Raw genomic sequence first — 24,823 nt, forward strand, 5'->3', positions numbered from 1 at the left:
GCATGTCTTGATGAGCCATACTGGGAGATGGGAGTGAGGAGCTGTGCACAGCCTCACACTTGCATCCGAACAGGCTATGTCCTGTCGACACACATAGGGCTGCATATCCTCCATGTAGTGAGTCTGGAGCCAAGGCAGGAAGTGAGGACCTTGTGCACTTCAAAGCTTTCTTTGAAATCTCCGCCACCACAAAGGCACAACTGGGTATAAGTACTGGACCTCTGCTACCATGACTTTAGTACACTTCTGGACCTGTTACAACTCTGCCAGGAATAACTGCTGTGCTGCTGGAAGGACTGACACTCTGCTGGACTGCTGCTTTGCTGGGCTCTTACCTTGCTGTGCTTTTGCCTTCATCAGATGCCTGCCCTGCTGCCTGCTGTTCTCCTGCCTGTGTGAGAAGAACTGTACCTGCATCATTTGAACCCAGAGTGAATCGAAGGGCGTGCTGGCTTGCTTCCTGATTGAAGTCTCAGGGAAAGAAAAGACTTCCAACTATCTGCGTCTGGACTCTGCAAGCTGTGAGTCTGCCCAGCCAGTGGCGCTACCCTAGTCCTGGCCCCTTGTAAGTGAGGCCTAAGGTGTTTCTCAAGCCAACCCACGCATCCTCATCAGACCTGGTGCATCTTGACCTTTACATGGGTCGGAATTGGCGCATCCTCGCCTAAGCATGGAACGGAGCTGGCGATTCACTCTCAGAACCAGCGCATCGTCTTTGGAATCGTAACATCCTCTGCTGAGGGAGCAGAAGCTGTGCATTGCATTTAGAACTACGCATCGCACTTGGAACCAACGCATCGCCGCCATTACGTGGATCATCTAGATGCATCTCGCCCACTATATGGCTCGACACCAGTGCATCTCTTCAGCTGCACCTTGCATCATCTTCGATGATGATGCAAACCCTTATCGAGGTACTGTTGTTCAGTGGACCTAAGTGGGTCCCTGTATCAAGCCCGCGCTCCATTGAGGCTGGCCTGAACTTTTGACCCCACCACAGGCGGGTGTTAGATCTAATCGCGTATTGCTTCTAAGCGCTGTATCACAGTTTATTCTTTGAAAAGACATATCTCGACTTCAACTGGTTGGAGTTTTGTCGTTCTGCCTTACTGCTCTGTGCCAAGCTACCAGAGGTTAGTTTAGGGTGTTTTTAGTGCTTGTTTTTATATCGACTGCCCGAAAGGCAGTTTGCGCATGAACAGTGCAAGGATGTTAAGTGCTGCGGACAAAACAAACTCCCCACATTCACTAAGAAACAAAACAGTTGTTCAAGCCTTCCCTTCTAATTTAGCGCCATCTAGTGGTGGCGCTGCTAGTTTACATCACCTTATTCAAAGACTAACGCATGTTTTGAAAGACTCGCGACAAAACACCAGAAGCTGGATCTTTATAGAATAAGAAGAGCGTAGGTGGAAACTCACGCAAAGCCTCAGGACAGCGCATGCAGCACACCCTGTGGACTGCGTTGACTCGGGTCACACATACAATACTCGGAGGGGCATATCACAAATGAGCAACGAGGGGTGCTGCCAATGAGCACAACCTGATCCTGCCTCACAATCTGCTTAATTCTCTCAAACATTCTTCAATGGGCTGCACAGAATCAACATGCGACGTGTAAAGGGTGATTAGGTATTAATGTGCATCTCTCGATCGGATCCAGCTTTCGTCTTTTCAGGGAGCACGGCAGGGACTGTCACGAGATTGGGAGTTTCAAATGCGAGGAAATTAATATTGCCATTCACGCAGCGCCCTGAGGTAAACTGTCCCTGCATCTGCTGCCCGTGCATCTCCGGGTGGCAGTGAGAGGTCTCCTGACATTAGAGTAGGCTGTTGTGTGCTGCATCAAATCCACTCTTGGAGTACTCTGGGCTTAAAAAACAAAAATATGAAGGAGGGTCTATAGGGGAGATATATTTAAAGACCTAATTGCATCCTATCCCCTAATCTAACTGACAACAAATACACAAGGGATGCTAGAGGTCTAAGTGTGGCTCAAAAATTGTCTGCTTGTTCAGAGAATAGTGCATGAAAAATGCTAAATTAGGTGAGGAATGTGAAGAGAAGGAGAAATATACCCATCAGCCCACCAGATGGCGGAGACTCATCATCTGGGATTTTATGTAAGACTGGTATCTACTAGGTTACTCACTTGAGATATTGTGAGAAATCCTACTGTTTGATCCACCAGTGATGGAAGCCAGAAAGTTGTGGTACAGGTGCTGAATGGGAAAAAGTTGCAGTGCTCAAAAGTGTATAAACCAAGAAAAAAATGTGGAGATTAAAATTGCCTAATGTGGTGCCAAGAAAAGACTTTAATAGAAAGGCCACCACAATGGCAAGGTTAAAAAACAGAGTGTAGATAGTGCCAACAAATACTACTATCAAAAGATGGAACTTGTCGACATGTTTCAGCCAAAAATGGCTTTCTTCAGGACCTACTGATGTTAAAACACTACTGCAACAAGTGAGGACAGAATGAATATTATCTGTCCATAAACAAGAAAACAAATTTTACCATGTAAAACAAAAGCCCACCGTATTTTAAGTATTGGATGGTAGGGGAGTTGAAACATGGTCATAGAAATTTCTCACGTGTAAAAAACAAATACATGCAGGTACAGTTTCTGGAAAAAGCAAAGGCTATATATACCCAAACATATAATGGCCTTGAATCAAATCTTGATGCAACTTTGTACTACATTTATTAATGACTCACCCAAGTATTTGATGGGGAGAAGCCTCCCCTCGCCTGGCACTCGCTCAGGTTGAGAGGCCCCGCTCTAATGAGATGGGAGGAAAAAGAGAAAGAAAAAACATCCATTTCTTGCCTGGCATTAAATGAATAAATAAGTTCTTTAATTCAACTAGCTCTTATATAGCAGTCTCTGGTGCATGATGAACATAAGAAAGAGGGCGACCTCAGCTGGCCCCTAGAGCTGATGTTGAACTAATACTTGGTTGTTAAAAATGGGAGATCGATGCCTATACTCAAGTGTGGAGGAGTGAATTAGAGTGGGGCCTCTCAACCTGAGCGAGTGCCAGGCGAGGTGAGGCTTCTCCTCGTCAAATACTTGGGTGAGTCATTAATAAATGTAGTACAAAGTTGCATCAAGATTTGATTCAAGGCCATTATATATTTGGGTATATATAACCTCTGCTTTTTCCAGAAACTGTATCTGCATGTATTTGTTTTTTACAGGTGAGAAATTTCTATGACCATGTTTCAACTCCCCTACCATCCAATACTTAAAGTACGGTAGGCTTTTGTTTTACATGGTACAATTTGTTTTCTTGTTTATGGACAGATAATATTCATTCTGTCCTCACTTGTTGCAGTAGTGTTTTAACATCAGTAGATCCTGAAGAAAGCCATTTTTGGCTGAAACATGTCGACCAGTTCCATCTTTTGATAGTAGTATTTATTGACACTATCTACACTCTGTTTTTTAACCTTGCCATTGTGGTGGCCTTTCTATTAAAGTCTTTTCTTGGCACCACATTAGGCAATTTTAATCTCCACACTTTTTTCTTGGTTTATACACTTTTTTGAGCACTGCAACTTTTTCCCATTCAGCACCTGTACCACAACTTTCTGGCTTTTATCACTGGTGGATCAAACACTAGGATTTCTCACAATATCTCAAGTGAGTAACCTAGTAGATACCAGTCTTACATAAAATCCCAGATGATGAGTCTCCGCCATCTGGTGGGCTGATGGGTATATTTCTCCTTCTCTTCACATTCCTCGCCTAATTTAGCATTTTTCATGCACTATTCTCTGAACAAGCAGACAATTTTTGAGCCACACTTAGACCTCTAGCATCCCTTGTGTATTTATTGTATTCTGGGCTTACTCAGGCCAGAGTACACTGACACACAAAATCACAGCAAAACCTTTATGAATCTTGGTACCTGTGTGCAGGCAAAGAATAAATGAAGGCATGTGTCTGTCCATCTGTCACTCCCTGGCCGCTCTTCATTAGCTTGTCATTTAAATTTACTCCCCGAACGCTAGATTATGCCTCACATTGATGGAGTGTCACTGATTCACTCACCTCTTGCAAACTCACCACTGTCAAATTTGTGGGTCGTGACACCTCTGTTTTTAGGGTTTGACTGCAACCATCACATTAAGAGCATGGTACAAGTCCTAAACAAACATTTGCAATGCAATAGGTCTCGCATCTGCAAGAGTTTGAGCTATTGGCATTTGAAATGAAAATGCCTTTAATTTATGTGTATTGAAAACTTGCAATCGGTGCGTAAACACGGACTTTGTTCTTCTAGTCCTTGCTTACGAGAAGCAAGACTGGGAGTTAAGAGGCGCAGTTACTGCCAGCTTTGCTTCTCGTAAGCAATGACTATAAGTACAAAGTGTGTGTTTACGCCCCGCTTGCGGATTTTCAAAACACATAAATAAAATGCATTGTATTTACAATGCCATTTGCTCAAACATTTGCAAATGAGAGACTTATTGCATTGCAAATGCTTGTTTCTTTTACTTCGAGCACTCCATGGGTATGCTTGTGTTTTGTGCTCACTTCCTGTGTATTATTCTAAAACAAATAATGTGTCTATTTGAAGATGGTTGCCTGTGATTGTGCATGCACATCTTTGTGCATTAGTCACCTAGGAATGGGTTTCTGTCATTTTAACAAACTCCTAAAAAGATGGCGACCAGATGCACACTTCCACAGCATCCATTTTGAACTGGATTTATTCATTATTACAAAAGAATTCACAAATGGCTGCTCTGGATGAACATGGATCATCAGTAGCCATCTTTGAATGGCATTTGTTGAATCATCACAAATGCATTCAAAGATGGACGCTTTGAAAGCATGTACAATGAATTTGTATTATTTTAATAAATCCCATTCTAACTTAGCTGCTGTGGATATTGTGTGGGGTGGATGCGAAACCTAGAAACAGCATTAGCTTAATTAGGTTCGACAGCTGTTGTCACAAGTACCGTTTTTATTCCCATTAAGTTTAATAGTAGATATACGGTTATCATTGTATATATCACAAAAAGTAGTATATAAGCCTGAATGTGAAGGAGCTCAGTATATGAATGTTACGGTTACTGTAAAATATTGAGGCTAGAGGCACCTTTAATATGTGTTCCGAAGGAAGGTTAACAAAAGCAACAAACTAAAATGTAACCTTTTCTTCCAGAGCAAAGCTTTGCAGTTGTTCGACCAGTTTTCCCTTCCAAACTGTCAACATATGTACATCACTCTGGCATCCATGGGGTTCAGTTCTCTTCCACTCTTGGATGCCTGCAGTAATAGAATCATTGGTAAGTTACAGCTAAGTTAGTCTTTCATTAACCCTATCAAGTTTTCTCTTGCAACAGATTCAGAATTTGGTTAAATCAAAGAAAATTATATACTTTGCTTTGATGGGTGCAAACTCTTCTCAAAGAACCAGAAACATGGGCAGAGGAACAGGATATTTTACCGCTTTACCAATCCAGGTTTAGGGCTAAGAGCTCAACAATGGACAACATCTTAGCTCTGGGTCTTCTATCAACACAAGCAGCCAGAAGAAAGCACTCGCACTTGTTCTGCTGCGTCATTGACTACAGCACTGCCTTTGGCAGGGTAGACCGGGGCAAGTTATGGAGGAAGCTAGCTGCCTGGAAACCTCGCTTCCGCTTCTCAGGGCAATTACATCACTGTATCAGGGAACATGTGATTGGGTCAAAACAGGCCCCACCATTGTCATCACCGTGTCCCTACCAATAATGGAGTTAAGCAGGGCTGCGTGCTGGCTCCCTTCCTTTATAACCTTTATAGAGACTCCAGCGGATCCAGAACGCCTCAGCACGAATCATCCTGGACATCCCCCGCCGCAGCCACATCTCCGGACACCTGAGAGACCTGCACTGGCTCCCGGTCAACAAGAGAATCACCTTCCGTGGACTCACCCACGCACACAAAGCCCTACACAACCAAGGCACAGGATACCTCAACAGCCGCCTCAATTTCTACGCTCCCAAACGCCAGCTTCGATCGACCGGCCACGCCCTCGCCGCCGTCCCCCGCATCCGAAGAGCCACCACAGGGGGAAAGTCCTTCTCCTACCTCGCCGCCAAGACCTGGAACTCCCTCCCGACCCACCTCCGCCTGACCCAGGACCATCTCGCCTTCAGGAAGCAACTTAAGACCTGGCTGTTCAAGCAGTAGCGGACCCCCCTCCCCTAAGCGCCTTGAGACCCTCTGGGTGAGTAGTGCACTATATAAATGCTTGATTGATTGATTGATTTATACCACAGCTATGGGAGCAGCTCGAGAAGGATCCGGACTTGATACAACAAGGCTGGGAAGGCTGCACCTTCCCATCCTCCAGTACGCTGACAATACCGTCATCCTGGATCATACTTGAGTCAGCCTGCAGAGAGCCATCAATGCTCTTTGTTATTACTACCAATCTAATATTCTTCAGGTGAACCAGTGCAAAACTAAGGTTGTCATATTTGGGAAAATCCCACACAAAAAACAACTTCTAAGGCAGATTTGAGACCTCCAAATTATTAAAACTTCAGCCTACAACTACCTTGGAATATGGATTTGTGAAAGCGCCAAATCAGCCATCCACTTAAAGCACCTTAGAACAAAGGCCACCACTGTTATCCACTTACTGAAGCTCCTGAGTAACCATTTACAAAGCCCAACTGCAGAGCCCATGCTGACTGTTTTAAGAGCAAAACCTATCACGGCCCTCAACTATCATCATTTGGTGTTCCCCGGCGCCTTGGTCATATTTCAAATTAATTCTCAAATTAAGGCATACAAGAGAACTCTACTCGCCCCTCGACAAGCAAGAACAAGGATGATTAGGGGTGTGGAATTCCTATAGCCTGACACCCGGGACATATTGTTTGGGGTCAAGGGCAACAAGTTTTCATGTGTATTTTGTCCTTGGCACAAGTAGGCCGAATCCTCGGCAGCACAAACCCTTTGGCTGCCAGTTTACAGTACCACATTATGGATCAGGGAAAGGCATTGCCTGAAGTTAAAGTAATATTTGTGTCCACATATTCATGCTGTTCAAATTTGTATTTATGGTTCATTAATGGAAAGGCTTTATTATTAAGGGTGAGCACTTGAAGTAAATGTTGTAACTCAGACTGCACTACTGACGGTGGTTCAAGTATAAAAACCTGTACACACGTTTTCAATGTTTAGCAATATGAGGCTATGTATAATGCTCCCAGAATGCTCTCTGATTAGATGTAAAGATTTGCAGAAGGTTGAAAGCAAGATTGATGATTCTTTGCTTTCAAAATAAAATGTTTACAAAAACATTTTGGTACACTACTGTAAAATTTTAGGTACCACTTCTTTGCAGCATAATTTAGTAAAATGTGGTAAAGTATGCTAGTATTGGCCAAAAATATTCATAATGGAAAATCAGTGTAACCAGTTTTAATAACATTATGGGAAACAAAAAAGCATTGGTAAAGCCAGTAGGTCTGAAATTGTTGGTCAGCATTTTGGTTTTGTCAATGTTGACTTTTTTGGCATGGCTTTTGTAAAACCGTGTTGGTGTGGGAGCTGCTGGGCCCTCACCATTATAACAAACATTGGCAAAAGCAAAATAGATGCTGGTCTCAAAAGCACATATTGCCACAGTAGTTCCTGGCAGTGAACAAATCGACTGTGTGTCAATATGTTCCTTGTGAAAAAACAATGTTGTCACTCACCGTAAAGCTAGCCAATAGACAGACAGACAGAGAGAGAGAGAGACATAATTTTAATAAGCACAAAAGGTCATGGTTAATGCCAGACCTAGTTAGGGGCCCACTTATTAAATAAAGTCTCAAAAGTGCAACCATGTTCTTGCATTAAGTGAAGATATACAACTTTTGTGAATTCACAAGACTTTACACAAGTGGCCAAGAAATAGTACTCCTAGAAAAGATTTGTGAACTGCATTTCAGCATGAGCAGATATCCAGGTGTAGATTTGCACAATTGAAATCTGAGTGTTTGCAAGTTCACTTTCCCTCCAATCGCTTTTTTCCCAACCCTGGAAGAAGTTTTATGTCTGCCATTGTCAGGAGTAAATTTCCAACCTTTTTCAGCATGGGAAAAGATTAGAGAAGAGTTGGTAAAAACCCTTAAAACATGCAAGTTAGAAGGTTTGCACTGACTCAAAAGGGCATTTCAACCATGGAACGGTTGCCTACCATTACTTTTAGCCCCTTTATGTAGATCTGCAGAAACATGGCAACATACGAAAATTGCTAGTATTCAAACCCTACTATGAAAGGAGTCCTGGCATAATCAGAGATGCTATTTCAGAGCTCTTATATATAGTGAGATTTTGGCCATAATTTGTCGCCGCATTACTTGGCACATATGGGACAAGTGGATTTTGTTACAGGACATGTAGATTTATGACTCAACCTGCCCCGTGGACAAGCAGATATTTAATTAAATTCCTCACCGCTGGATGATGCTAGAGCAGGGCCTCGGGTGCCCAGACCTGGTGGGTTAGGGGGATCTAATGAAGTTCTACCTCAGGGTCTTGCAGGTCCCAGAGTGTTCGCTCAAATATAATTTGAAAGCCATCTTTGATGCAGCAGGATCTCCCTGGCAGCTCCAGCTAGCAACAGCAACCAACACTCTGAAAATCAGGACAGATAGCCTGTATCTCCAAGAAATCTTTTACTCTGCTAGGAAAAAAAGCAATGAACAGACCGGTGCAATTAACGTCATTTGAGCGGGACATTGGCAGTCTCCTAGCTAGTTACCTGACCGAGGCGCTCAATACATCCTACACCTTTGGGAAGGCACAGCACTGTCACTCCAGTCCCGTACACAAATTATTTATATGAGGTTAATTGCACTGCCAATTTCAGACTTCAATCCTGGTTGGGTTCGACAATCTAAGGTAACCTTGTGTAGGTTATGTAAGTATTGAAAAGAATCCTGGCTTTATCTTGTGTGTTGGTGTCCTAAACTGTCAGAAGAACGACACCGCCTGCTCCTCTCGCTATTTCGCTCAAAAGGTATTAAGAGCTGTAAGGAGGCTTCGAATATGTGCTTTACTGAAAATATACCAAGCACCTTAGTGAGACTGGGGCCATTTACGGATTCTATTTGTTTTTCACTTATTGAAGCAAGGACAAAATCCAATGGCCATAGAACCTAGAGCAGCGTCCAATAGCTAGCTCTTAGGAGAGACACCAACGGGAACTGACAAACGTGTAGCATCCTGCACGGTCAGACAACCCTGGGATATGGGAATTGTTAACCATTGTTAACCCAGAAAATATGATCATTTGCTGCACACAAATACTCTGGGGTATTGAGACCTCAGTAACCCCAGCCCTAGCACTTGGAGGTGCTATTAGCATGCATATGGCATATTGCACTTTACCTGTTCATTTGTAAAATCTGTTTTGTTCCAAGCAAATAAGTATTATACAGTTCTTAGTCGTGTAATGGTTTTAATTCATCGAACGTGAATGAATAAATAAAATAAGGGGGTAAACTCAGTGTAAGAATGTGATCTCTCCTCTGTTTCTTCTGATGGCCTATTTCATGTGTGGGTCAGTTAATGTTTCATAGTGAAATTTATTTTACAAATACTGTAAGAGCCTACATGTACACATATAAGGGCAGCTTTCATGTGTTTTTCTTAAAAAGAGTGCTCTTCGAATTTCTACTGTGTCACTCTAGTTAATCTAAAACAGTCTTAAATCTTATTCAAATCTTAATTTGAAACACTGTTTTACAAGAGAGACCTGCCTCTAACGTCCCTTTCCTAGAGAATTCCCACAAAACACTTTAACCAAATGGCTTCAGATTTGCGTTTTGACTAATAATCTCTTAGGCAGCTGACCAAGTTTCCGAAGTTTGCTCTCCAAAACACATGCACAGTGTCCATTGTTGTCCACTGTAACTTAGATTTGATCGTGGTACAAGCTGCGTTGCCGAACCTCATGCTTTTGAGCCCTCCAGCTGAATTCAGCCCTGTTGACAGTAATACGCTTCTCCACAACCTCGTAGATGGAATTCGCCTAACTGAACGAGTAGCCATTTATTCTTTGCTTGCACCTTGTCTTTCATGTTCGGAATCTCTGAGCACTATTAAAGATTGGAAGGGGCTTCTTCTTTTAAATGCAGTTCTGCATTTGCATCTGCCGGATCTAAGAGTCTATTACAGGCACTTCTCTCGATGTCTCGGGCATAATAAAAAATACAATTCCTTCTATTCACAAATCTAAAATCACCTGGTCCTTTTGTATGCTAACATTCCTCTGTTATCAACTTCTGAGTACCGTACCACATCCAAGCAGTAGGAGAAAAGGCGCCATTGGCTGTTGTTAAATAAAGCTGTTTGCCAGCTAACCACCCACCACACACACACATACACAAATCATGTTATGACACCTCACCACAGAATGCTTTGTACTGGAAGGCGAGATGGCCCCTCATCCCACAGCCCTACATCCCATTGCCATGGAGTGCCTGGAGTAGCGTGGTGCACAGTGATTCAAGGAGTGACTCACTCAGTACCTGCCTATCAGAGGCCTGTGCTCATTACCTTTCATGCAGCTTGTCACCAGTTTAAAAGGTAGAAGAGACGCAACAACAAATCTCAAGGAGGTTTCCAGTTCTTGTTGGTGCATATCATGGCAAGCCAGTCTCAAACAAATGCTCATTAATCGTGTGGCTGAGACTTTCTGGAAGGAGGTTTTTTAACGAATTTGCTTGAGTCATAATCAGGAAATTAATATAGGATAATTTTCAAATAATTGGCGTTCCTAAATTTCAGTCTTTAAATAGCCTTAGTGTGTCTATTCTGCCTTTTGTTTGTCATACACTTAAAATTGTTTCAATCTATTATGCGTATACTTTCCTACGTTGCACTACTATTGCTTTTCTTTGCATTCTGGTTAATTGTTCACCAGTGATTGCTATCAGAGCTGTACATTTTTGCATCATTTAATAAAGTTAACAGGGAACCTTTTTAGGCCCCTCGCCTCATTCTCCCCTCATTTGCAGCCAGTTGCATTAGTAAATATGCTGTTCACAACATCTAATCCAGCTACACTGAGAACTTCTCAAAAGTAGTGATGGACTTATTAATGTGTGTATGAATTCCAAATATTTGGAAAAACACCATTTATTTTAAGAGAAATGTAAGTCTTGCTGTTTTTTCCTCCTAACTCATGATTCTACGTCTTGCAATCTTTTGAGTTTGATATTGGTGATACGTTTCGGTATAAAAGAGCAGAATTGTTATGTAACGAGCAATAACAGTGTAATTTCCAAAATGATTATTTTATATACAGGTAACAAATACCTACCTCATTTTGTGACGATTTGCAATCATGAATATCAAAGTGCCGTTTTTGTCCCAGAGTGAATGGCACAATATAGGTAGGAACAAAATATATCCCATTCAGTACCTGCATTCAGCAGGTCTCAGACCCTAGCGCTATTGAACATTTCAACATAGAAGAATTAGAGCTCTTAAACGTTAAATAAAATATCACTAACAGAAACAATATAATAGATGGAAAGGAAAGCGGGATCAGGCGTTCTCATGAGGCTAGGGCGCTCGACCTCGGACCTGAGTATCGGGGTTCGAGTCCCGGTAACGACGCCAAACATCCTGTGATTCTGGGCAAATCCCTTAATCTCCCCTTGCCCAACAAAAATGAATGTGTGTGCTCATGTAACGTAACTGGTGCTATGTAATGCGCTCTGATACTCGATTCGGTTCGGGTCAAGTTCACGCTATATAAAACTCTGCGCAAAAAAAAAAAATGCACTATCTGCCAATGAAAGGTCAAATGAAAAAAATGCAGGACTGCCATTTTAACTTAAACAAAAGAATTGGAGTGGTGTGAATGGAGATTGTTAAAGAGTTTCAGAGGTGGGAATACTAGATGGAAAATACACTTCTACAACATTTAGCTCTCTTACGTTTATAAATCTTGAAGTAATGTCCTGACTAATTTATGTAACAACAAAAAAGTGATCAGGGGTGTGCATTCAAACCAAGTTACAGGATGTACTCCCCGAAGGTAAGCTACGAAAGACAATAACATGACAATAATATGTATTGCACGTCGGCGCCCCGCGGACCTGCAATACATAGGTGTGCAGGAGGGTAGTCGCCAGAGTTAAATAAATACCAGGCATGAAGATATCCCCCGCCGTGAGCCCACGGAAGCAGGACATAACGCTTCCACATGGTATAGGACGCTGGGGAAATTCCAGGACAGTCCACAAAACCGTGAGTTTGGTTTATTTTTAAATACAACCCTGAGGTTAGGATACACCTTAGTGCTTGTATACCGCCCAGGGTTCTTTCTGGTTCTGATGAAAGCTTGGCTGCCAAGCCAATTTGAGCAGAAACATGTCGACCAACACTTTTCTACACTAAGGACACTATTGGTTCGAATTTGTGACCTTTTGGCGTCCGCCACATTTGTTTTTAAACGAACGCAATCTGGTCTCTCAATAAAGGATTTTTGAGACACAGACTGTTTTCTTTTAACATCCCCAACAATTTTTTTGCACCGTTCACAAACACAAAAACCAGCTCCTCTGTAACATCAGGCGTTGAAGCATACTGGGCAGGCATTCTGTCTACCCGGTGGGAACCCTATGATGAAGCATGTCACCCACTAGGTCGGTAAGTGAGGGTTCTCTTCATTCTAAACAAAATAGTGTTCCCTCACTAACCCGTTCCCACCTTTGTTATTGTCTTTCGTAGCTTACCTTCGGGGAGTACAGCCTGTAACTTGGTTTGAATGCACACCCCTGATCACTCTTTTGTTGTTTCAATATAGCTAGTAGGGGTTGAAGAGTGGCTCTTAACCCTTTCTCTCTTTTTGTTTATGTGTATTTTAGGTAACAGCCATATGCCATTCATAGTCTGGAGTTTTTGAGCTTAGCAAGGTCCATTGTCTTGTCTGAAATGAAATCGATCATTTACAAGAAATTGAAGTCAGTGCAGTGAATTCTAACGATATGACCATCCACAAATGAACTGCTGCATAACATACTGATATGAAAAGAGCAAAAATGTGAGCATGTAGACCTACAATAAGTGCATTTGCAATGGTTACTTCTTCACTCAAGTTTCTCAACTAAGGCCTAATACTAGATCCAGATTTTTTTCACACAATAGCTGTTTTATACCATTCAATAGAGCCATAATGACTTCCAATACAGATTTGATGGCATGCACCAGTTGTCCATCACCACCCCTGTTGTTTAATTATTTTGTCCACCATAAGCGTGGAAGGGTATACTCAGACGTGAGTCCCTAGCTCATTGCACCATCAGGATTCAAGCAAGCCGGGCCGAAGACGGCTGAAATGCCAGAAACCGGTCCCCGGTAGCTTGTTTCCTTCCCAGTGAAAGAATTGGCTGTGTAGTTTGGTTTGCCCTGTTCCCATGATACACTGGGCCAGGGACAGACTAATTTGCATATAGCCAGGTTCTGAGCTGGGATGGTGCAGTGAGCTAAAAAATGGTGTTGGATTAAGCCCTGATCTCTTGACTGGGTGAGAGTATTCTGCTTAATTCAGAAACTCTGTCCATCACCACCCCTGTTGTTTAATTATTTTGTCCACCATAAGCGTGGAAGGGTATACTCAGACGTGAGTCCCTAGCTCATTGCACCATCAGGATTCAAGCAAGCCGGGCCGAAGACGGCTGAAATGCCAGAAACCGGTCCCCGGTAGCTTGTTTCCTTCCCAGTGAAAGAATTGGCTGTGTAGTTTGGTTTGCCCTGTTCCCATGATACACTGGGCCAGGGACAGACTAATTTGCATATAGCCAGGTTCTGAGCTGGTATGGTGCAGTGAGCTAAAAAATGGTGTTGGATTAAGCCCTGATCTCTTGACTGGGTGAGAGTATTCTGCTTAATTCAGAAACTCTGTCCATCACCACCCCTGTTGTTTAATTATTTTGTCCACCATAAGCGTGGAAGGGTATACTCAGACGTGAGTCCCTAGCTCATTGCACCATCAGGATTCAAGCAAGCCGGGCCGAAGACGGCTGAAATGCCAGAGACCGGTCCCCGGTAGCTTGTTTCCTTCCCAGTGAAAGAATTGGCTGTGTAGTTTGGTTTGCCCTGTTCCCATGATACACTGGGCCAGGGACAGACTAATTTGCATATAGCCAGGTTCTGAGCTGGGATGGTGCAGTGAGCTAAAAAATGGTGTTGGATTAAGCCCTGATTTCTTGACTGGGTGAGAGTATTCTGCTTAATTCAGAAACTCTGTCCATCACCACCCCTGTTGTTTAATTATTTTGTCCACCATAAGCGTGGAAGGGTATACTCAGACGTGAGTCCCTAGCTCATTGCACCATCAGGATTCAAGCAAGCCGGGCCGAAGACGGCTGAAATGCCAGAAACCGGTCCCCGGTAGCTTGTTTCCTTCCCAGTGAAAGAATTGGCTGTGTAGTTTGGTTTGCCCTGTTCCCATGATACACTGGGCCAGGGACAGACTAATTTGCATATAGCCAGGTTCTGAGCTGGGATGGTGCAGTGAGCTAAAAAATGGTGTTGGATTAAGCCCTGATCTCTTGACTGGGTGAGAGTATTCTGCTTAATTCAGAAACTCTGTCCATCACCACCCCTGTTGTTTAATTATTTTGTCCACCATAAGCGTGGAAGGGTATACTCAGACGTGAGTCCCTAGCTCATTGCACCATCAGGATTCAAGCAAGCCGGGCCGAAGACGGCTGAAATGCCAGAAACCGGTCCCCGGTAGCTTGTTTTCTTCCCAGTGAAAGAATTGGCTGTGTAGTTTGGTTTGCCCTGTTCCCATGATACACTGGGCCAGGGACAGACTAATTTGCATATAGCCTGGTTCTGAGCTGGGATGGTGCAGTGAGCTAAAAAATGGTGTTGGATTAAGCCCTGATCTCTTGACTGGGTGAGAGTATTCTGCTTAATTCAGAAACTCTGTCCATCACCACCCCTGTTGTTTAATTATTTTGTCCACCATAAGCGTGGAAGGGTATACTCAGACGTGAGTCCCTAGCTCATTGCACCATCAGGATTCAAGCAAGCCGGGCCGAAGACGGCTGAAATGCCAGAAACCGGTCCCCGGTAGCTTGTTTCATTCCCAGTGAAAGAATTGGCTGTGTAGTTTGGTTTGCCCTGTTCCCATGATACACTGGGCCAGGGACAGACTAATTTGCATATAGCCAGGTTCTGAGCTGGGATGGTGCAGTGAGCTAAAAAATGGTGTTGGATTAAGCCCTGATCTCTTGACTGGGTGAGAGTATTCTGCTTAATTCAGAAACTCTGTCCATCACCACCCCTGTTGTTTAATTATTTTGTCCACCATAAGCGTGGAAGGGTATACTCAGACGTGAGTCCCTAGCTCATTGCACCATCAGGATTCAAGCAAGCCGGGCCGAAGACGGCTGAAATGCCAGAAACCGGTCCCCGGTAGCTTGTTTCCTTCCCAGTGAAAGAATTGGCTGTGTAGTTTAGTTTGCCCTGTTCCCATGATACACTGGGCCAGGGACAGACTAATTTGCATATAGCCAGGTTCTGAGCTGGGATGGTGCAGTGAGCTAAAAAATGGTGTTGGATTAAGCCCTGATCTCTTGACTGGGTGAGAGTATTCTGCTTAATTCAGAAACTCTGTCCATCACCACCCCTGTTGTTTAATTATATGCACCAGTTACGGCGTTGCGTTTCCATCAAGGTGCTGCACACACCTGTGAAATCATTTTTATACTTCAAAGAGGGAAAGATACAGAGATCCCTCTGATAATGAATAATTTTTTACTTGATTATTTATCGGGAAACAAAAGCTTTCTTTTGATAGAGGATCATGTCTCTTCTTACATCTTTAAGTCTGCATTTTAAAGACGGATATCACTGCCTGATCACCACTCTACCTATAATTGAGAGGGAGTATCCTGTAATTTGGTCTCTTCTGCCAACTTAGGTGCCTTCGACATCCGTGGTGAAACAAACTCTCTTTTCCTTGTATCATTAAATATACCATTCCACAAAAGTCGGTTTAGAACCCTTCTTTGGTTCGATTCGATTTGATTCAATAAGCTTGATTAGGTTAAAACAAAGTAACCATAAAAGCACAATACATGAGCAGAATACATGAGCAAAATTAGTAAAAAAGATCAGCATCAATAAAATCATCTTATTCCATTAAAACATCATTCAATTCTCAGCGAAATAAAAATAGCACTACATCAATTCTCTTAGTGTAAACAGTGGACTCTCAGCTGCATTTTCAGTGAAATAGAAATAGCACCCCATCAGTTCTCTTATGCTAAACAGTAGAATCTTAGCAGCATTTTCAGTTAAATAAAAGTAGCACCACATCAGTTCTCCTAGAGTAAACAATAAGCTCATAGCAGCATTTCATGGACAATTGCTTAGGCATGAACAATTTTGGTAGCAAAATCAAAACATGTTGGCTTAGCAAGTGCAAAATGCTCAGTTAGTATAACAATCCCCAGTCTTGGGGGGCTGGTTAATTACATTAGAATATCATACTCTTCCTGGCATTGATTGAGCTTAAAGTAAATGTAGCAGCATAAAAACAGATCTCAATATGCAGATGGTAGAGCTGGTACGTAGCTTGCTTCCCTACTGTTTTCAGCCTGTATTCGTTCTTATGACACAAGAAAGTCCTCCTTATCTCCTGTTTAGACAATCCTGATACTTCGTTTGGGTTTTCCATGATTGTTCGATTGAATAAGGCTCCAAAGATGTTAGCTAAATAATTGAGCCACAGGATCTTAAGACAGTTATCCAATCACAGGCAGTCATTAATGATAGACCTAGTAAAAATTGTCTCCTCCTTTAACCATAAGGATCTCCATAGCAGAAGGGGTCTCAATGCTATTAAATCTGTCAAATAATTAAGAACCACTTCACAATGAATAAGTTCAGAGGAGGCTGAAACCAGCAGGCATAAAAGCTTGTTGTAAATACATTTATGCAGGTTGGCAGGGTCCTTAGAATTTTGGTGGCTTGGATTAAAAATACTGGTAAAATGGGCCACCCACTCCTAGCAGCTGAAGTTACATAGACGTTCTGGGAAGGAGTCATTTTTAAGGAATTTGTAGTTCACAATATCCCAGAATAGCTTGTTATGGATGTATCTGCTGCTAGTGCAAGGTTATCCCATGCCTCCTGTTAAAACTCTCTCGTTCTTCGTTTTAAGTTAGATTTAAATTCCAATCTTAGGTCGTGTACTAATTCCTTATCCCTTGGTCTATTGGATAGTGCTTGTTTCAGCTGATTCAAGGAGACGGTACAAGACTGATTAAACCAACCCCTGGCCTGTATGTGTTTCCTAGGCGGTGGCGCTATAAATAGTTTAGAGATTGAATCGTTAATTATACTAAAATTAGTCTGGAGCTTATCAGGTCCGGTCTCAACCATTAAACTATCTTCAATCTCAGTGCTGCATGCCTGAACAATGTTTTTTGTTATTTCACCTGAGTTGGTGCCCTTCTATTTAATCCTGGTGCCATTCGGACGGCACAGGACAATATTATCAATAACCTGGCATTGCTCTACTGTTTTGTTCCCCAATACATGCAGTCGCATGATAATGCAATTGTGATCGCTCAATGACAGATCAACAATCCACGGGGTGGAACATAAGTTCACGATATTGGCAGAAACAATTGCATGGTCAATAGTGCTATGTGCAGTTCTTCCTGTAAAGGTGGGGATCTCCTTCCCACACCCATCCTGTGCACATTGCATGATGTCTAAATCAAAATCTGCTAGGACAATATTTAGGGAATCACCATAGACGGTGTGTAGAAAGTGTATGTTAGGTTAGGAAGAATTTGTAAAGCGCACGGACATCAAAGGTTTCATGGCGCTGATCAGAAGAATGTTGATGTGGCGAACCAAGATTAGTACGGTTGCACGGTTGTCTTCAAGGCCTTTCTGAAGCACAGCAGGTTGTTACAGTTCCTAATTGGGGATGAGAATGAATTCCAGAGCCTGGGTGCCAAGTAAGAGAACCTGCGTCCACCCTGCCTTTTTAATTTGATGGTGGGGGTGGTAAGGAGATGGTGGTGAGCAGATCGGAGGTTACATGTGGGGCATATTTAGTGATCCGATTTTTCAAAACTTTTGGGCTCGTACAGTACAGTGTTTTAAAGACTATACATCCTGTCTTAAAAGTGGCACGATGTACTATGGGCAGCCAGTGTAGTTTGACTAATAGAGGCCTGGCCGATTGCCATTTCGGCTGTTTGAAGAGCAGTCTTGCTGCTTGGTTCTGGACCATTTGGAGGGGGTTAAGCAAGCCCTGGGGGAGGCCAGTGTACAATGAGTTGGAAAAGTCCGGGCGTGACAGTACCAGGGCAATGATCACTTGAACCAGGACTGGGTAGGATAATAAGTGTGAGATTTTTCTGATTTTTCGCAGTTGAAAAATCGTCATGTATGTAATCGTCACCTTCATCATTTTGAAACCAGCAAGCTTTTGTCATAGACAAAGGGCAGGTTTGAATATTAAAGTCTCCTAGCCTTACAATATCCAAATTAGAAATATCCACAATAGCCAAGTTATCGAGTTCTAGTTTCAATTCCGTAACTACATTATGGCGGGTAGAGTCAAATATATTGTTATAAAAGTTGATCAATAGGACATCCTGGACATCCCTATGATGTAGCCAAAGTAGCTGCGAGTTGTGCCCGATATTAATAGTTCTTTTAACTCTCAAGGGCAAATTATTTTTTTAAATTATTACCAGCCCACCATTGACTCTTCCTGATGATGATGGGTTTGCTGGTAAATCATAAGAAGTAAACCCATCAAAGTGAACAATTTCAGTACTCCAAGTTTCCTGTAGGCAAACTATATCATGTAAATTAAGAAACGCCTTCCAACCTAGCAAATCCTTCTTACTTGCTATTCCGGCTATGTTCCAGGTGGCAATGGTATAGCCACAGGCTGATGGGTTTCCTGTGCTACTGCTACTGTCACTGACAGCTCCCTCACTAAGATCTTCAGGCAATATGTGTGGAATTGGACTTACTGCCATTCTATGCCCGGTATTCACATCTAAATTAACTCCTGCTTTTACAGCTTGGTGCGTTCCTAGATGAACAGACATATTTTTGTCACATGACGAATGTTTGTGCATGGTAAAAGCATCCGTGACCTTGTTATACACAATTCCCGCAGGATACCCTGCGCCCGTCGGCCTAATACCACCTGACTCCCCCCCGAGGCAGACTACCTGTCACCTGTCAATCGTTAATATCTAGTGTGCTAAGAGTGGAAAATCTGTCGAATGTAAGAAGTTCTGTATAGCTCCTGATCCCTACCTACATTAGGTGAAGGTCTTAGATGTCTGTAAAAGAAACCAAGGGGCAGGAGAGAGGCAATATGAACTTTGTACGGGTTGGTAGCTGCTCTTTCGAGTGAGTTTCAGGCCCAAATGGGGTTCTTAAAATTGATGATTACACAATCCCCACACAATCTTTTTTTTGAGGGCCCGATCCAATTCACTCTCCTGGTCAAGAGTATCTGATCAGCATGACCTACTGGGAAATCACAGGTTTGGTGCAGCCTTTGCACCACTTTGTTTAAGGTGTCATACTTTTCTTTTTGTCCCTTCTCTAGTGGTGGTACATTAACCAATACTGCCACATATGGGCAGCATTCTGGCGGTAAATTAACCGTCAGAACAGCTTGCCCCACATGCTCCTCCCCCACTTTAAGTTTATTGGGGGCCTGTGTTGACTCTTGGCTTACAGGCTAACCCCTCTACTAGGACATGGATATCTACTTAGTAACCCTATCTGTCCATCACCTGTAAGGATCGTCTTGGCAGCTACAGTGAGTGGTGGGTTAATGGTACTTTGGACTTCTCCAGTCCTGTTAGGGCTATATGAGTTGCTTATATTGCTAAATGTTGTATTTCCTATTGCATTAGTGTTGGTTAGGCCTGAATTGTGTCCACCCTTTAATTCATTTGCCATGTCCCTGACATCTGAACCTTCTTTGGTTCAGATTCTAAGGCACTAATAGTTGGAAGATTTTCAACAGAGAGGTGATATCAATGATTGATTTTATTTCCAAAATGCCAATGACTTTGATAGAACTTCTGCAGTCAAGTGTAATTTATTTCCGGGCCTTGCCACCTTGCTGTTCGTTCATTCCCAAAAACCTGTTCATATAATCAATTTAGTTGCTCCAGCACACAATTCTCTCATTCAACCCCCTCTCTGCCTTCTTTGCGACCATTATTTCTTTTAAGATGACTTAAATTAAACTCACCAACAATATACTCTGATCTACACCAGCAGCCCATTTATTTGCCCTTTTTTCTATTCTCCTATGTCATTTAATTAAACGTTTTCATTGTGAAGGCCCCAGCTTACATAATCCCTATACTCAATTAAGGAACCCCCTGCTGCACACTGTCCGATCATCAAACGACTTGTCGTCTCATCACACGTTTTTTGCCTGACTTCACTCATGAATGACTCTCTTAGCTCTTGCCTTTACCTTCAGTGCTTTAAAGCAACAACACTATTTCCTCTACAAATAAAATACATCTACTGGAAAACCTTCGAATGTAAATACTTCCTGTACTATTTGACAACTTCCTTTTTTTCTAAAGTCTTACAATAGCGTGTACATAACAGACTGACTTTATACTTCTCTTTTCACTGCCAAACTAATCCCTTTCAATCTGCTGTCTGCCCTTTGTCATGTATTCAATTTATCATGTCCTCTCACAACAACCAGCTCTAATCTGTACTAATATTATACCTATCCGAATACTTCTTGACATCAAGACACTTGGGTATTTCACACCAGTACTCCACTGGTTCTCCTTTGATTTCTTTGATGGATCTTTATCAATCTGATGGAGCTCCCCATCAGGCCCCATGCAGGTTGGAGTTATTCAGGGTTTTAAGTCTTGGGCCCTATCATTTTCTCCATCTACAGCCCATCTCTAGGGAACATAATCTTATCCTTTGGTTTTTCCTTTTAACTGTATGCTGAGGAGATGCTTCTTCCTTTTCTTTGCTTACTTTACTGCCACCCCAATCTTCAATCCAAAATATAGGATCATGTCACAGGTATTTGCCAATATCATTCACAAAGACACCTTAACATATACTTTGGCGTCACATGCTTCTTGGTGGGGGGTACCCTTAAATTCCACGTCTTCCAACAATTAATTATATATATATATATATATATATATATATATATATATATATATATATATATATTTATTTATTTTTCACCCAAAGCTAAGCACCTACTGGAAAACACAGCCCATTGTCCGGTAGTGCGTGATGCCGGCGGAGCCAGCCGGACTTAAATACCAGAGCGATAGTTCCAATGTTGCGCTCGTTCAGGGAATGCCACAGAGTGCTGATTTTATTTTATTTTTTTTAACTTTATTTACCTTTTTATTGCATTTCTGCGTTACAAACATGAGTGCTCACTGTCATTGTTACATTGGTATAATATAACAAAAGTGTAGGCCATATAAAAGCCAAAATGTCAATAATCAAATAAAAGGAGTATATTAAGCACAGCTAGCATGTGTAGTCCCAGTGATGTGTTCGCAGTATACATAGGTTGTCCCCTGCAGCCCGCCGCCCTTCCCTCCCGTCCTTCAACCCCATCCAAACACTTTCATGCACTCAGGAAAACCACTCTCGATAAGCCACCCGGCGGCGTTTGTAAAACAGGTGATTGTGGTGCAAGAGGTGATTATCCCACTCCAGTAGGAACAATGCCCTGTTCAAGTTGAGTCAGCTGCACGGTGGTGAGCCTTCGTGTAAGCCCTGAATGGCGCCCAAATGTCTTTGGGCCGGGAAGATCGAGGCTATGTGGTGGAGTAGATTTCACTGTTGGTGTTGCAAAATGCTAGGCTGTTTAGCCAGGCCTGTAAGGTGGGAGTTGTATTTCGGCCCCAGTGTAGTGCGATTTCTCTTTTGGCTAGCAGCAAATTAAGGGCGGCGAACCTACAAACACACTTGGGGAAGTTTGTTACATAGCCCGGTAATGCAATCTTAGGAGTGGGAATGAGGGTCAGCTCTGTCATTTTTCCTAATGTCTTGTGCACTGCCTCCCAGAATGGCAGTAGTTTTGGACATGTCCATGTGAGGTAGGCAAAGTCTGCGTATGGGGCATTGCATTTACGACAATTATGTTGTCTCAAAGGATCTAGTCTATGGGATCTGGCCGGAGTGATGTCGATTCTATGCAGAAACTTAAAATGCAGTTGCTTATGCCGGCTATTTAAGGAGACTTCCTTTCTTATCGTACAACATTTGGCCCATTGGTCGTCTATGATGGGATGCCCTAAATCGACTTCCCAATCTTTGCGTATTTTGTCATCATTGACTAGAATAAGATCGGAGCAGGCTTTGTACAGTTTAGCTATAAGACGTATCCCTCCTTGATTCTCGATGATTGTGGACAGAGGGGCAAACAAATCTGGTTCAACGGGAAAGCCAGGCAGAGATGCCTGAAGCGCAGATCGGATTCACCCTATTACGAAGCGATCCATAAAGGTGGCATCATTGAAACGGTCTCCGTCTGCAACAGAGAAAACCGCCCCACCAGGGTATAAATCCACTAATTTAGTGTCGACAAAGTTGGCCAAGGTGCGCTGTACCAGTCTCTCTCCCATGATCGGTAGGCAGCAGGCATTGGGAAGCCGTAGTGCTGAGGAGTAAAGTGTGGTTATGCCAGGGACCCGTTTCAGCTTCTCCCACGCCCAACAGGTGGTAGAAACTGTTTGTATGTCTTTGGGGTCTCTGGCTGCACCCTCGGGTACTACCGTGGAGAGCTCGTTAGGGTGGAACCAGGCGAAGGCGTAACTGCATTGGGCCACTAAATAGTATAGCTGAAGATAAGACACTCCAAACCCCCCTCTTTCATACGGAAGGGACAAAATTTGCCAGCGCACCCGGGGCTGTTTACCTCCCCAGACCAGTTTTATAAGGTGTGAACGTAGCGTGTAAAAGTAACTGTTAGGGAGGGTTAAGGGAATGTTGATGAAGAAGTATAAAAATTTGGGGAGTACAACCATCTTCATGATCACCACTCTACCAGCTACTGATAGTGGTAATCGCAACCATCGCTCCACCTGTGTCTCAAGGATGTTAATAGCTCTACCATAATTTAGGCGGATGATGTGTTCTGTGTCCAAGTGTATATAAATGCCCAAGAACTTCACGAAGTCAGCGCACCATTCAAGGGGGAATTCACAATTCAATTGTTGCGTGCGAGCGGTTAAAGGAAAAATAACTGACTTATGGCAGTTGATACCCAGCCCGGAATGCTGCCCAAATTAAGTTCTTTCCCTTATTAGTGGTTCCAGCTTAACACCAGGCTCCCGTACATAAAGGATAGCGTTGTCAGCATAGACAAGAGGCCATTGTTGAATTGTAGGACCCTATGTAAATGTTTCTCCTGGAAATGTCGAACTAGGGGATCCATTGCAAGTATAAACAATAGTGGGGACAGCCTTGATGAGTACCGCAGGATAGAGAAAAGGGTCGGGAGAGGGTGCCGTTCAGGCGGAGTCTCGCTGTAGGGCGACTGTATAATAATCCAGTGGTGGCAATGAATCACTTCGGCATTCCCATACGACACATAATGGACATAAAAAAGCGCCACTCTAAGGAATCGAATGCCTTCTCAGTGTCCAACAGTACAGCGGCTGCTGGGACCTCAGGGTTGATCCTGTGAAGGATCGAGAAAAGCGCCCTCTAAGTTTCAGTGAGGTGGAGCAATGGGGGACAAAGCCAGATTGGGCCGGGGAAATAATGAATTCCATGAGAAGATATAAACGCATAATCTTGGCCAGAATTATATAGTCTAAATTTAGTAAAGACTGGGGGCGAATCGACCCACATAAAGACTGATCCCTGCCAGGCTTGGGGAGGAGGATAATCACTGCTTTGCGAAAAGTAGGGTGAGAATTTGCCTTTCAAAGGCTTCTGCATATACCTCAATCAGTTGAGGCGCCAATAGGTCTTTGTATGTCTTGTGAAAATCCCCTGTGAAGCCATCCAAGCCGAGGATCCACGAAGGGACTCGATGGCACTAATGACGTCTTCCAGTGCAATTAGTTCTGCTAAGAAATCCTGCATATGTTTCTCTAAAGAGACCAATGCGATTTCTGAGAGGTATGATTCCTGTGTTGTGGGATCTTTTCCTACTCTAGAGGGGTATGGAGAGACATAATAGTCAAGGAATTTGTCTTGGATCTGTGAGGTGGATGTAAGTGACTGGCCATTGGAGGATGTCAGATTGGTGATGTAGGATTTGTTGTATGTGGGGCGAAGTGTCTGTGCCAGAGCCCGGCCAGGTCACTCTCCTTCGCCATAGCGCCGTGCGGTGGAATATTTACCTAAAAATAATATCTTCCGCTCTGCCGTCTCCTTGCATTCAGCAATAAGGCCAAGTCGGCGAGTGGGCGCATCTACGTTGGGACTACTAGTTGTGTTGCTATATACATCCTGTAAGTCACGCTCAAGGCATGAGAGTGTGGTTTGGAGAGATATGAGGACCCCGGCATGCTTAGCAATGCAGACTCCCCTAATGTATGCCTTAAACCCCTCCCATAGAACCGCCCAGGAGTTGACCGACCCAGTATTGACTAGGAAACTTCCATTGTTGCTTGTATCCATCAGGTCCTGGGCACGTTAAGGAGAAGCTTAACTGGGGAGTGATCGGAATATGTTCTCGGAAGGGTAGTGATGGAGTGGTACCAGCAGGATACTCCAGGTAAGAGCAACCAATAATTTATCCTGGTCCAAGTGTTGTGGCAACTGGA

The 24,823-nt window shown here is 43.1% G+C and overlaps 1 protein-coding gene across 2 annotated transcripts in view; it reads left to right on the forward strand.

Annotated features, from left to right (window-relative positions):
* The window catches only part of FASTKD2 (FAST kinase domains 2), a 262,282-nt gene that overhangs the window by 88,483 nt on the left and 148,976 nt on the right, over positions 1–24,823 (forward strand). For both annotated transcript variants that reach the window (XM_086955324.1, XM_086955323.1), the window contains exon 5: positions 5,182–5,305. In XM_086955324.1, coding sequence (XP_086811450.1) covers positions 5,182–5,305 — 124 coding nt within the window. The remainder of the gene's footprint in view (positions 1–5,181; positions 5,306–24,823) is intronic.

This window comes from Lissotriton vulgaris, chromosome 2_1 (assembly GCF_964263255.1).
Source record: "Lissotriton vulgaris chromosome 2_1, aLisVul1.2, whole genome shotgun sequence".
NCBI classification, from domain to species: Eukaryota; Metazoa; Chordata; class Amphibia; order Caudata; family Salamandridae; genus Lissotriton; species Lissotriton vulgaris.